The 11,591-nt window shown below is 55.2% G+C and overlaps 1 protein-coding gene and 1 long non-coding RNA gene across 4 annotated transcripts in view; one reads left to right on the top strand and one right to left on the bottom strand.

Annotated features, from left to right (window-relative positions):
* Window positions 1-11,564, bottom strand: part of Slc43a2 (solute carrier family 43 (amino acid system L transporter), member 2) — a 46,925-nt gene extending 35,361 nt beyond the window's left edge. Inside the window, exons 1-2 of one of the 3 annotated variants that reach the window (XM_005402617.2) lie at window positions 9,016-11,564; window positions 7,919-8,137 (exon numbers count right to left, since the gene is read on the bottom strand). In XM_005402617.2, coding sequence (XP_005402674.1) covers window positions 7,919-8,078 — 160 coding nt within the window. In that variant the 5' untranslated portion in view covers window positions 8,079-8,137; window positions 9,016-11,564. Of the gene's footprint in view, window positions 1-7,918; window positions 8,138-8,528; window positions 8,744-9,015 lie in introns of those variants that run through there. The other 2 variants (XM_005402618.2, XM_013503413.1) reach the window with 2 other exon arrangements.
* Window positions 2,672-6,213, top strand: LOC106146482. Its single transcript, XR_001230928.1, has 2 exons — window positions 2,672-3,494; window positions 6,033-6,213. It is a non-coding gene; the product is annotated as an uncharacterized LOC106146482 (long non-coding RNA).
* Window positions 11,565-11,591: the final 27 nt, after the last annotated feature.

Here is an 11,591-nt window from a genome sequence, read left to right as displayed (position 1 = left end):
TTGAGCTCACTTTGTAGCCCAGGCTGGTCTCAAACTTGCAACAATCCTCCTGCCTCAGCCTCCCCAGTACTGCGATTACAGGCATGTGCCACCACGCCCGGCAAGCTGCCCCTTTCTTAGTTTCCTCTCTGGGGTCATTGTGTTACTGTCCCCATAACCACACCCAGGCCCAGCTGCTGCCGCTGAGCCCCTGAGCCTGATGTGGTGACCACACCCGCTGTGATTTCAGCCCTGAAGGGCCTCCTCCAAGGTCCACCAGCACTGAAACAACACCAAAAGGGAAGAAAAAGCACTGTGGCGGGTGATGGTAGGAGGGTGCGGGCCTGTGGGAAAGTGGCTGAGGAACTCTCCTCGCCAGACTGCTAGTTAAGAGATGCTGACTAATCGTGCAGAAACAGGGCAGACTGATTAGACGCGAGGTTACAATGAAGAGTCAAGGAGAAGCTCTTCCTCAGATAACCGCCTGCCTCCCAATTGCAGCTCTGGCGCCAGGGCTGTAAATCTGAGGTCTGCAACGCTGAGGTCTGCAAAGGCTGCCTCGCCTCTCAGGGCTGTCCCAACGTCACCGAAACGGAAGCACCCTGTCTACAGCCATACCACGCTGAACGCGCCCCATCTCGTCTGCAACGGAAGCACCCGGGCCGAGTCACGCTACGCATCTACCTCTGACCAATGCGCCCTGCTGGGGCTTAATGAGGCTGTGGTGCTGGAACCGGGCCTCTGGGTTCCAATTTTGGTTTCTCTATTTCCTAGTTGTATACTCTTGGGGAAGTGACTTGATCTTGCTTTACTTCCTTATCTGTAAAAGGGACATAATATAATAATAGTATTCACCTCTAGATCAATGAGAAAATCCAGCTAACATTCTAGCGCTCACACAGGCATAGAACGTGCTCAATAAATAACAGCTGAAAGTGATCGTTATTATTTCTACTACTGGAGGCTTAGGGTGGAGGGAACAGTGCAGTGGGCAGCAGCAGTGCCGGGCAGTGAGAGGGAGCAGCGGTCTGTAACTGCGTGCGGCTGGCATGATACGTGTCTCGTCTCCCACTGGGCTGTGAGCCCCGCGGGCAGGGACCGCGTTCGGGTTACCTCTGTGTCCCAGTACCTTTCCAGGCCCTGGCCACAGGAGCTGTTTACTGAATGAATGAAAACAATGAAACCGGATCTCAACAGCCTAAAGGATCAAGAGGGGAAAAGAAACAGGAGGAGCAGAACCAAGTTTAACACAGAGAAGATTGAGGGAGGTTACAGCCACAAGGTTAACTGCCTCAAACCACAGACACAAAACCTCCTCAGCCATTCCCGGCCCTGCCACTTTCTCTGTTTTCTGAAAGAAACCATCACACTCATGGCCAGGCACGTGGCAAACAGGATCCTCTGAGCCTGTCAGGATGCAGCTCAAAACACTGCCGGGTGCCGCCGGGGCTGGCAGGGCCAGGCCACGGGCTCCTGTGCTGGGGGCCAGGCTCCTGGAAAGGCAGCACCGTGTGCTGGTTTCAGGTGTCAGCTCTGCCAGCAGCAACAGGAACTGGATCTGTGGTGGGGGCCGGGGCCACCACCCGGCAAGGACCAGCTGCAGGCTGACGTGCGGATAGGAGCAAACCAGCACAGATGTGACAGCGTGGGCGCCGGCCTGTGAGACCTGATCGCGGCCATGTAGGGTCTGGACCAGTTACTACACGCTCCACGGACTCCATGGGGAAGAAGAGAAAGCTCAGGGCTTAGGGTGCCGGAGGCTGTGCGGCTGCGGCGAGCAGCAGGAGGACCAAGCGTGAGAGGCAGGGCAGCACTGCCTCGAGCAGAGTCCCCCTAAGAGGAACCACAGCTGGAGCCCTGAGTCCATGTCCTCTCTCACCATGACACTCAAGAGAAGATCCCAAGGGAATGGCTGGGGCAGAGCACCTGCCTAGCATGTGAGGCCCTGGGTTCCATTCCCAGCACAGCACACACACACCAAGGGAATCTCCCTATATGCCAGAAATGGGCATAAGAGTGGAAACAACTCGCCTACTGATCTGGTCACCCGTGCAACTGGACAAGGGGCCTGCGAGGAGAGGGCTGGGGGTGCAGGCAGACGTATCCGTGCCCTTCCCCCTTTTCATCCTGGAGCCTCTGCATCCAGGACCAGGGACCTACACTTCAGGCGAGCACACTTCTCTCCCTAAAAAAATTCTTGCCAAGGAGCCACCTAGCCTTCTGCTCTCCTGCCTCCGGCCAGGGATGTCCAGCAACAGACAGGCTGGGGGCACTGACTGGTTTCTCTTGTCTGCCCACGAAGCAATCTGAGAGTGTCCTTCACTCCTGGAGGGAATTAAACTTTGGTGAGCCCAGAAGCTATGCTGGCAATAAACAGCCCGCCTGAATAACTGCAGTACCAGCAGAGACCCAGAAACCTTCACACCTGGGCTGTGGTGGGCCAGGGAAGACACAAACACATAACCACCCATAGCGGGGGTGGAGAGGGTGGGGTGAGGGTGAGGGTGAGGGTGGTGGTGCACACCTGTGATCCCAGCACTTGGGAGGCTGAGGCAGGAAGATCACCCTAAGTTTGAGGCCACTGTGGGCTATAAAGTGAGTTCAAGACCAGCCTGGACTACATGGTGAGACTCTGTCTCAAAAACAAAGAACAAAACAAAACAAAACAAAACACCCAGATAAGCATCCAAGAAGTGCCAAGGCCCAAGGTGTCTCTCTGCTCCCAGCTTAGAGCTCAGCCTTCACCCAGCCCAGCCTGCTCGGCGCCTCACCTGCACCTGTTTATTAAACAGATGCCTCCGCAGTGGGCGGCCAGAACAGCCTGGCCAGTGAAAATAAACCAAGACAAGCAAGGAACTGGGGTAGCCAGGGCATGCCGAGAACAACAGGCTACTTAGGCGACCCAGGGCCAGCGAACAGGGAACAATGGTCTGCACTGTCGGGCCCCACTCAGAAGACTCACAAACAAAATCTTCACAGAGAAAGCAGCCTGGGAAAGAGGGTGCTGGTGAACCCACTCGGGTTCCCCTGAGCCTCCCTGGGTCAAAGAGGGGTCTCCCTCTACTCCAGGGAAACAAAGACAGTGGGGAGCCTCCACCACAGCACCCAGATGCAGCTGGAGGGAGTCGGGGAGCACATCACACCCCAAGGCTGGCAAGATCCTCTCAGCGCTCGCTTTCCACCAGGGTGTGGACCCCTGCCTGGCCCTGCTGAGGGTACCTGCCCTGGGATCGCCTCTCCCCAATCCTGAGGCTATCCGGCAACAGGAAGCAGCATCCCAGTCCCGCAGGGGAGATGTGGGTGAGAGGTCGGCTCAACCGCAGAGCAAACAAGAGGCAGGACACACACAGCCGGAGGGCTGGGTCCCTCGCTGCAGTTGCAGCAGCAGCAGCAGCAGCAGCAGCAGCCACCTTCTGCGGAGTGCCTGTGTGTGCTGGCCACTGCGTTCCACGGTGTCCAGCCCCCTTCCACTCTGCCTCACATGCCACACGACAATCCTGGGAGTTTCAGAGCAGGTACGTTGCTGCCGAAGCTTTCATAGGGAGCTGGACTTGAATCCAGACTGTGAGAGCCCAAAGCAGCTGCTTGCAACCTTTGCGCTGCGCTGGTGCTGCCCTCCTGGCTTAGGAGCAGGCTGTGTCTCAGAGAAAATGCTAAGAGAATGCAGCTGGGACAGAGCTGGCACACAGCATCGGGCAATATCACCCCCGGAGAAGGAGCTGCTCCGTGACTCTCCCACAGGGGCCCTCGGAGCCAGCCCGGGCCAGATAGAAGCTTCATGAGACACCAAGAAGCTACAGCAGGCTAAGGGACACAAGGGAGGGAAATTAGGCAGGGCTGACAGGGACAGCCAAGGGCTCTAGTTCTTCTCTGTGACATCCTGAGGCCATGGCAACAGCCTTCAGCTATCTTACTTGTTCCTATGGAATGTTTTAAAAATTTAATTCTAATTTAATTTAATTTTTGAGACAGGGTCTCCCTATGTAGTTCAGGCTGGCCTTGAACTCACAGTGATCCTGCTTCCTCAGCCTCCCAAGTGCTGGGATTACAGGCATTCGCCACCATGCCCGGCTTTCCTATGGAATTTTAAAAATGCAAAATAAACGGGAGGTGGGCCGAGGCTTAGCTCAGTGACAGCATGCTTGCCTGGTACGTGCAAGGCTCTGGGTTCAATCCTCAGCACCAGAAAAATAAGCAAACAGCATAAAAAGAAGTAAAAACGGTCATAGGCACAGCCATAAAAGTAAAAGGTTGGATTTTTGAAAAGTGTCAACTATCAGCCTGCGGGTGTAGAAGGCACCCATAAAAAGGGAGAGCCGGCTGGGGATTTAGCTCAGCGGCAAAAGCGCCTTCCTGGCAAGCGCAAGGTCGTGAGTTTGGTTCCCGGTACCAGAGAAAAAAAAAAAAAAAAAAAAAAAAAAAAAGGGAGACCCTACAACAGCTGGGATTCTCACGTCCACAGATGCAGCCTGGCAGGGACTGCAGTTGGTCCTGCTTCCCTGAAGGATGGCAGCCCCTCTGCCCTCTCAGGGTCGCAGGGGCAGCTTCCCCCGTCAGGGAAAGAGGAATGCTCCCCACCACCGAGGCAGAGTGACTGCAGTGGTCAAGAGCACAGATCTGGCGTCTGCCGTCATGTCTGTGGCTAAGCTATGGCTTCCTCTAGCAGAGGTCATGAAGATTTTCACCTTCAAAGCCTGCATCCCACGTAACCCCAGCATGTGGCGAGCCCTCATGAATCCTAGAGCCTTGCAAGAGGTGAACTAGGTCATGGCCCTCCTTTCCCTCCACGACATCTTCCTGCCTTGGGAATAAAATCCAGTCTCCTCAAGGGGGCTCCTGGGCCCTGCACACCTGGGCCCCTCTCACCGCCCTGGTCATCTGTGGTGCCTGCCCTTCTGCCCTCTCCTCCAGGGCGGCCTTGCCCTCACCCCTCCTGACTTCCCCCAACCCACCCTGCAGGCCTCTGCTTAAATACCAGAGACCTCCCAGCCAGTCACAGCCGGATCCCCACTGCTGGTCCAGCACCCTGTGCTCCAGAGAATCTGTGAGTGATGACTTGTTGGTACCGCACCTCAGTGAATGTGTGGGTGAGATGAACTTAACTGAATGTGTGGGTGAGATGAACTTAACTGAATGTGTGGGTGAGATGAACGACGAAATTGACCCTCCACTGCTACACCATCCAGAGCTCTGTCTAGATGAGCTACTGAGTTACAGAAAAAATGAAGATAGATGTCAAGTATGGGTGGCCACAGTGGCCATCTAGAGGCCAAAAGCCTGAAGCCCTGGAAAGCCCTGTTCTTCCCGGCCTGGAAACCTAACTGCTGTCTTAGCCACACCAGGGGGGCTAAGGAGGGCTCCAGCTGCCAACGTCTCACGGCTACCACACAAACCTCATCAAATGCTCCGCCCCAGTCTTGTCACTTCTCCTGACCATCCCATGGGCGAGGCAAAACGAGCTGAGGGACAACAGAGGGATGAGATGTTTCCTTCACTCTCTGCCCCTCTGCCCCAGGCTAGAACCCAACCCTGCATCTGTAGCCGGAGTCTGGCTGGAACTTCGACACAGAGTTCCGGAACCTTTCAGCAGATTTGAGTAATTTTCCTTAGAAAATGAACTCAAGCAACAAAAAGCTGAGAAACCTGCATCTCAGTCAGCTGTACACGAGTCACCCCCTGAAATGTCTAATTCAGTAAAGTCAGTAAATGACCTGACTGGTTCTCTTCAATCCAGCCACTCACCAAGTTGGGAAACGGTAGGCCTAACCGGAAACCCTGACCCTAATTCTGCCAAGCCCTCCCAGCCAAGCGCAACCCAGGGGTTTCTGGCTCTGAAAGACAACAGGTCACATGGACTCCAAAAAGCAAGGAGCAGGGAGTCCAGGTAGATAACCTGTGTGGTGGAATCTGCAGGCTTTCCCGCCAAGGATGCTGGGTCAGCGGGTTTGCCGGGTAATCAAAAAACCCCAAATCAGATGGAAGAGCAAAGACATGGATAAGGAGTTGATGTTCAATCTACAATCCTGACCCTTTACCTTCTCTGTGGTTTGTAGGAGTGACCTGTGAAGGCTGTCAAGGGCTCAAATACCAACTCAGCACTGTGCTGGCATAATCTCTGGGGCTCCTCCCACTGGAAGGAAGGAAGAAGCCAAGGTTGCAGCAGGAGTGAAGTGACCAGCCTCACACTGCAATATCATACAATAAATTATATCAGTGGATCAAAAAAAAAAAAAACTTAGAATCTGGCCTTCTTGACACCCCAGTCAGAGAGACAGAGACAGAGAGAGATCTGACCACAGCAGTCCTTTGGTCTTGATGAGATACAGTATTAAAAGCCTTGTTTGTTCTGTCTTTTGGAGACAGGGTCTCCCCATGTAGGGGAGGCTTTGAACTCACTATGTAGCTCAGGCTGGCTTTGAACTCACTATGTAGCTCAGGCCGGCCTCTAACTTGCAGTGATCCTCCTGCCTCAGCCTCCCAAGTGCTGGGATTATAAAAGGTTTTTTTGGAGTGGATTTTTTCTTTCTCTTTTTCAAATCTTCTACGTATCCTGAAAAAGGAAGAGTCAAACACTCTAACCTGTTCCTTCCAGAAGAGTCATTAATATCCTAACATCTCTTGAGCAAAACAGAAAGCTTGCTCAGGGAACAAGGTCTGACTCTCCCATCTCCCAAGATTTCTTGCTGATGTGGGGAAAGGCCTGCCAAGAACCTTTAGGCTCTTAGGAAATATTTTTTGAGTGGCTAAAGGTTAAAGGTTGCTTATAAATGACTTTCTGCCCTCTCCCAGGTGGCCTCCCCATTCCCTCCCTTTCTCCTTGCCCATAACCTCGCCTGCTCTCTCCTTAGACACTGGGACACTCAGGAATCTTCCTGGCAGATCAGAGAAGGGAAACAGGGAGTGTTCAACTCAGGGTTACAGACAGTGCAGTCTGGTCCAAAGTGTTCTCTTCCTGCTAAGTAAGAACTCTAGAAAGAAAAGGCAGCTGGTGGTGACCCAGGAAGTCAACGCTGAGCTATCTCCATCTAAGAGACTCAAGCACTGGGGAGAGAGACTGAGTCCAACACTTCCGCAGCTACTGTTGGAGACAGAGAGGGCAGGGGGAGGTATTTCTGTGCAGGTTGCCTAAGGAGGGTAGCTGCTCTGGCCCTACTGTTGGGCTGAACCCACTGAGCTGCAGCAGCTAGGGTAGCAAGGTGAGATGGTCAGGGTCAGGGTCAGGGTCAGGGTGCAGATTTCACACAGACAGTACCCACAGACTGCCTTCAGCTACACCAATGGTGGGGCAGAGAAAAAGGAGCAAACCTAGCATCATTTCCATAAACTGTCCCCCTTCCTATTCTTGCCCATGGGGTTGGAAGGCCACGGAGATGTTCTCATGGCCAGTGGGAGGAGATGGCCTTTTGGAGAAGCATAAAGCTGCAAAAAAATAGACAAGAAATTGTATCCGGCAAGCCCTTACGAGACTCCATGATGGTCTGACTGAAAAACGTCTAGATTCTAGATGAAACCTTTGGGTAGAGGCAAAGCCACTTCCTCTCTCTTGCTGCACACCAGCCCCTGAATCAGGAGTTCCTCTTTCTTACAGCCAGGGAGCAACTTGTTTACGCAAGCCAAGGGATGTGCAGGCACTGGGAAGACAGGAGGACGGCAATGTTGCTGCTGGTGGAAACAGAACTCCTGGATGTGGTTCTGGGTCTATCGTTGTCCCCAGGTTGGGAAAAGCAGAAGACTGGCCTGAGCCTGGGTTTCTTCATCCATGAAACAGCGGCAACGATAATGAAATGGACCCAGCATACCCACGTGAGGATCAAATGGGCCTTTTGCTAGCCGGGAGATACTGTGCAGTGAAAGGGCATGGTTAGGTCTTCACTGCAATCTGCCCTCTCCCAAACCATGGACTGCAGGAACCAACCCCAGCCCAAGGTAGCCATCTCACCTGGCTCCGTACACAGGTAGGAGTAAAAGCCCTCTGACTTGAGCATGATGAGCAGCGACCCCCAGCCCAGGAGGACTGCCGAGAAGAGGAGGTTTTCCAGTACGGCAGTGCAGGCCATCCACCAGCGGCGCCGATGGGCAGTGGCCAGGGTGGGCGCCATGGTGCGGCGCGGCGCGGCGCGGCACAGCGGCCCGGCTCCGGCTCCGGCTCCACAGCCACCTGCGCACAGATCTCGGCGTCAGCGCCGCCCTGCCCAATCCGTGCGGCCGCCCCCGGCCGCTGCCGCAGGGTGCGGAGCCTCTCACCCCTCTGTGGCCCAGAAGGTAGGTTCACGCAGCTAGGGAAGCAAGCCGCAGCCCCGCCTGGGACCCGGATCACCCCGAGCCTCGCAGCTGCCTGGCACCGCCGCCCTCCGCTACGAGGGAGCTGTCCTGGCCAGAGACTTCTACCGCCGCTCCCTCCAAGGTAAACTGAGGCATGGGAGGAGGAAGGGACGAATGCATTTTCAAGGTCCTGGAACTAGTCTTGGAGTCCAGCAAGACTGACATAGCTAGCTTGAGGGCCGTGAGGGCAGGCAGCTGGAGACACGGGCCCCTGGGCAGGGGCATACCTGAGAACTGTCACTCCGAGGGACCCTGACAGACTTCTTCCCGCCCGCACTCAAGACCCTTCCCCAGAGCTGTCTTCTTCAACCACAAAATCAGCGCACCGAGCCCCGGAACGGCCCGCCCACGGCGCGCTGATTGGCCTGACTGCAAAGGAACTGCCGCCCCATTGGCCACTGTCTAGGTCGCTAGGCGCTGCGGCCACGCGAACCCCGCGTGGGAGAGGCGAAGCCGGTTCAAACCGGCGGCGCGAGCCAGCCTCGCGACCCCCTTTCTGGATTGTTACCTCGGCAATTAGCACGTTCTCATGGAAGCAGACCCCTGTTCCTCCATCCCCCAACTCCTTGCTCTGTTTGTCATCTTCTCTAGCGGCTCCTTACCCACCCGATCACTTTCTTCTCATATTCACACATCTGTCTAAACCTCTTCTCGTGCAGCTTCTGTCGTCTACGCCCTAGCCTAGGCCCACCCCATCCCCGGGATCTAGCTCACCCGGCTCTTGCTGGTGTGTATCGGGCCCGCCCGGCGCTTTTTCTGCCCCCTTTTATTCCAGCCCTTTTATTCCGCCCTTAAGATGAAAACACTGCCGCCCGCTGATTGGCTGAGTGGGGCTGGAAACAGGCTTTGACCAATCAGCAGCCACCCCCCTGCCCCCCGGCGAGCAGAAGCCGGTTCCGGCCGGACTTGGAGACAAACAAGAGATGGGGGGGTGGGGGCTAGGGGCAGCTGTGGGCCTCGCCTCTGCAGCCTTAAGCCGGTGTCACTGTTGGGCTAGGAACCACCGGGGGCATTACCCCATCGTCCCTCCAGAGCCCTGCCCGCAGCCCTGATTCTAGGCTGGCCTGCGGGCTCTGATGCTGGGTTGCTTGTTGTTGCGCCCCCCGGACTCGCCCGGCTCGGTGTCAGTGCCCCTCAGCACCACCCCTGCTCCTGCACTCCGCTCTTCGGCCTGCTACATAGTCTCCCCCGCTGCCCCCCGGGTACCACGCTCGGATGCTGAGGCTCCACAGGGATCCTGCCACTCACTCCCGCCCCCCGCCCCATTGCCCCCTTCCCACGCATTGCTGCCCCTTCCTTAGGCTTTGTGTGCTGGTTTTTCTCTCTTGTCCTTGATGGCTCCCTTTCAGGCACAGTCAGCGGGTCTCACTCCCGGACCATTGTCCGGGCGTGGTGCGCGCCTTCTCGTCTCCTGATTCACCTGCCCCTAGCCCTCTCCTCGGTGCTGTCTGCCTGGTTCCTGATAGGTGCCCCTTGAGGATCCGTCAGCGGGAGCCTGGGGCTTGTCTGTTTCGTATTAGGATGGTGTCAGGACTCTGGTCCCCTCATCCCCGTTCCCGCTGTCCTCGGTTCCCTCGGGGACCCCAACCCGGCCGGGTTTGCTGAAGCTCTCTGCGCTTCTTCCCTATTCCCCTGAACGTCTTTCGCGTAAGGACCCTCTCTGTGGGGTGTTGCCATGGGCAACGCCAAGCTGCTAGTATAAGTCTGAGGAGTCGAGAGGGCTCAGCATCCTTTCGGGAGCAGCTGACAGGACTTGCCCCGAGGAACTGCCGGCGCAGCCCGGGTTCTGAAGGTTCGGCTGACCCGCTGTGTCTGCCCGCTCAGAGGTACTAGCCTGCCCTCAGAAAACCCTGGATCTTCCCCAGATTCCATATACTCCGGGAGCTGGCAGAACACTCCAGGGCAGTGAGAGCGCCAGCAGCCTCCCGGTGCACTTCCCCCAGCCCGAGTGCGCCCCCTGCTGCCGTGAACCCGCTGCTGGCCTCCTCTCCCAGACCGGTTGCCTTTTACCTTTGCGGTTACCCACCCTGCAGGACCTCACTCGCTCAAGGTTTCAACTGACACCTGAGAAATCTACAGCCCCTCATCCCTCTTTCTTGAGCCACCTGCCTGAGAATCCTCTTCCAACCTGAAACACATCTGTAAACATGCTCTTTTTTCTTTTGCCTCAAAGCTGTTCCTCCAAATCTCCTTTAGATAATGGCACCATTATCTACTGAAGGTCGGGGTTGAGACCCAGCGTTTTGACAAGCATTTATTAGGCACCTGCTGCTCTCCCTCTCCACCTCACCCCCCCCACACCAGTGCAACCCTATCTCCTAAATGTTTATCCAGTCGCACCGTTTGGGTCCTCAGGACCTCATCCAGCCCCCAGCTCACCCTCTCCGCTCTGTCTTCTCCCCGACCCCAGGGAGCGATGAGAAATGTAAATCTGCCCTTGGTAAATGTGCCCTCTGCTAAAATCAGGGCCTTCCTGCTGAGCTACACCCCTAGTCCTTTTTGTTTGTTTTTCATTTTGAGACAAAGTCTTGCTAAGTTGTGAGGTTGCCCAGACTGAGCTTGAATTTACATCTTCCTGTCCCAGCCGCCCAGAGTGCCTTTAGAAACTACCCTTTGTTCTGCAGGTAAGTTAGGTTCCCCAGTTTGACCCAGCGGGGCTCGTCCCGCTGGGCACTGCCTGACTTGCCTGGACCTCACGCTCCAGTCTTGTGGCGGCATTGGGGTTTCTGCGCTGTCCCCTCACTCCTGGTCCTCAACAGAGCCCCTTCTTGACCAGCACCTCCCCTGGGAGGCCCTCCCTAGCCACTCTCAATAGTACCCTTTGCTACCTTTGTGCACTGGTTGCACTGTTTGGTAATTATTCATCTGTTTTTAATCTCTCTTTCCCCATTGACTGTAAGGAAACTTTTTGGGGTCAAGAGCGCATATTATTCAACCTTGTAGAACCAGCCTTTGCTACTGAGGTAAACACAAAGCAGGCGCATAGTGGAGTTTACGGAATGAAAACATGAACAAACAAAAAGGGTAAAAACTACCAGGTTCCAGGACATAGAATCTAAAACTAGGAGAACAAGGGTAATGCCAGTAATTATTCTTTATTGAGAACTGAGCATTCACAAGGTGCTTTACATCCTTTGTGTCATTTCATCCCCACAGCCACCCTGGGACGTATCCACTAGCCTCATGTTTCAGATGAAAAACCAGAGGCTTTTAAGTAACTTCCAAAGTCACAAAACAAGAAGTTGGAGCTGGGACTTGTCTCTCTGAATGAAAGTTTTTCTCTTCTCTCT

The sequence above is a fragment of the Chinchilla lanigera genome, unplaced genomic scaffold (genome assembly GCF_000276665.1).
Source record: "Chinchilla lanigera isolate Chin_1 unplaced genomic scaffold, ChiLan1.0 scaffold00080, whole genome shotgun sequence".
Lineage (NCBI taxonomy): Eukaryota > Metazoa > Chordata > Mammalia > Rodentia > Chinchillidae > Chinchilla > Chinchilla lanigera.
This window is presented reverse-complemented; position numbering and strand designations above follow the sequence as displayed.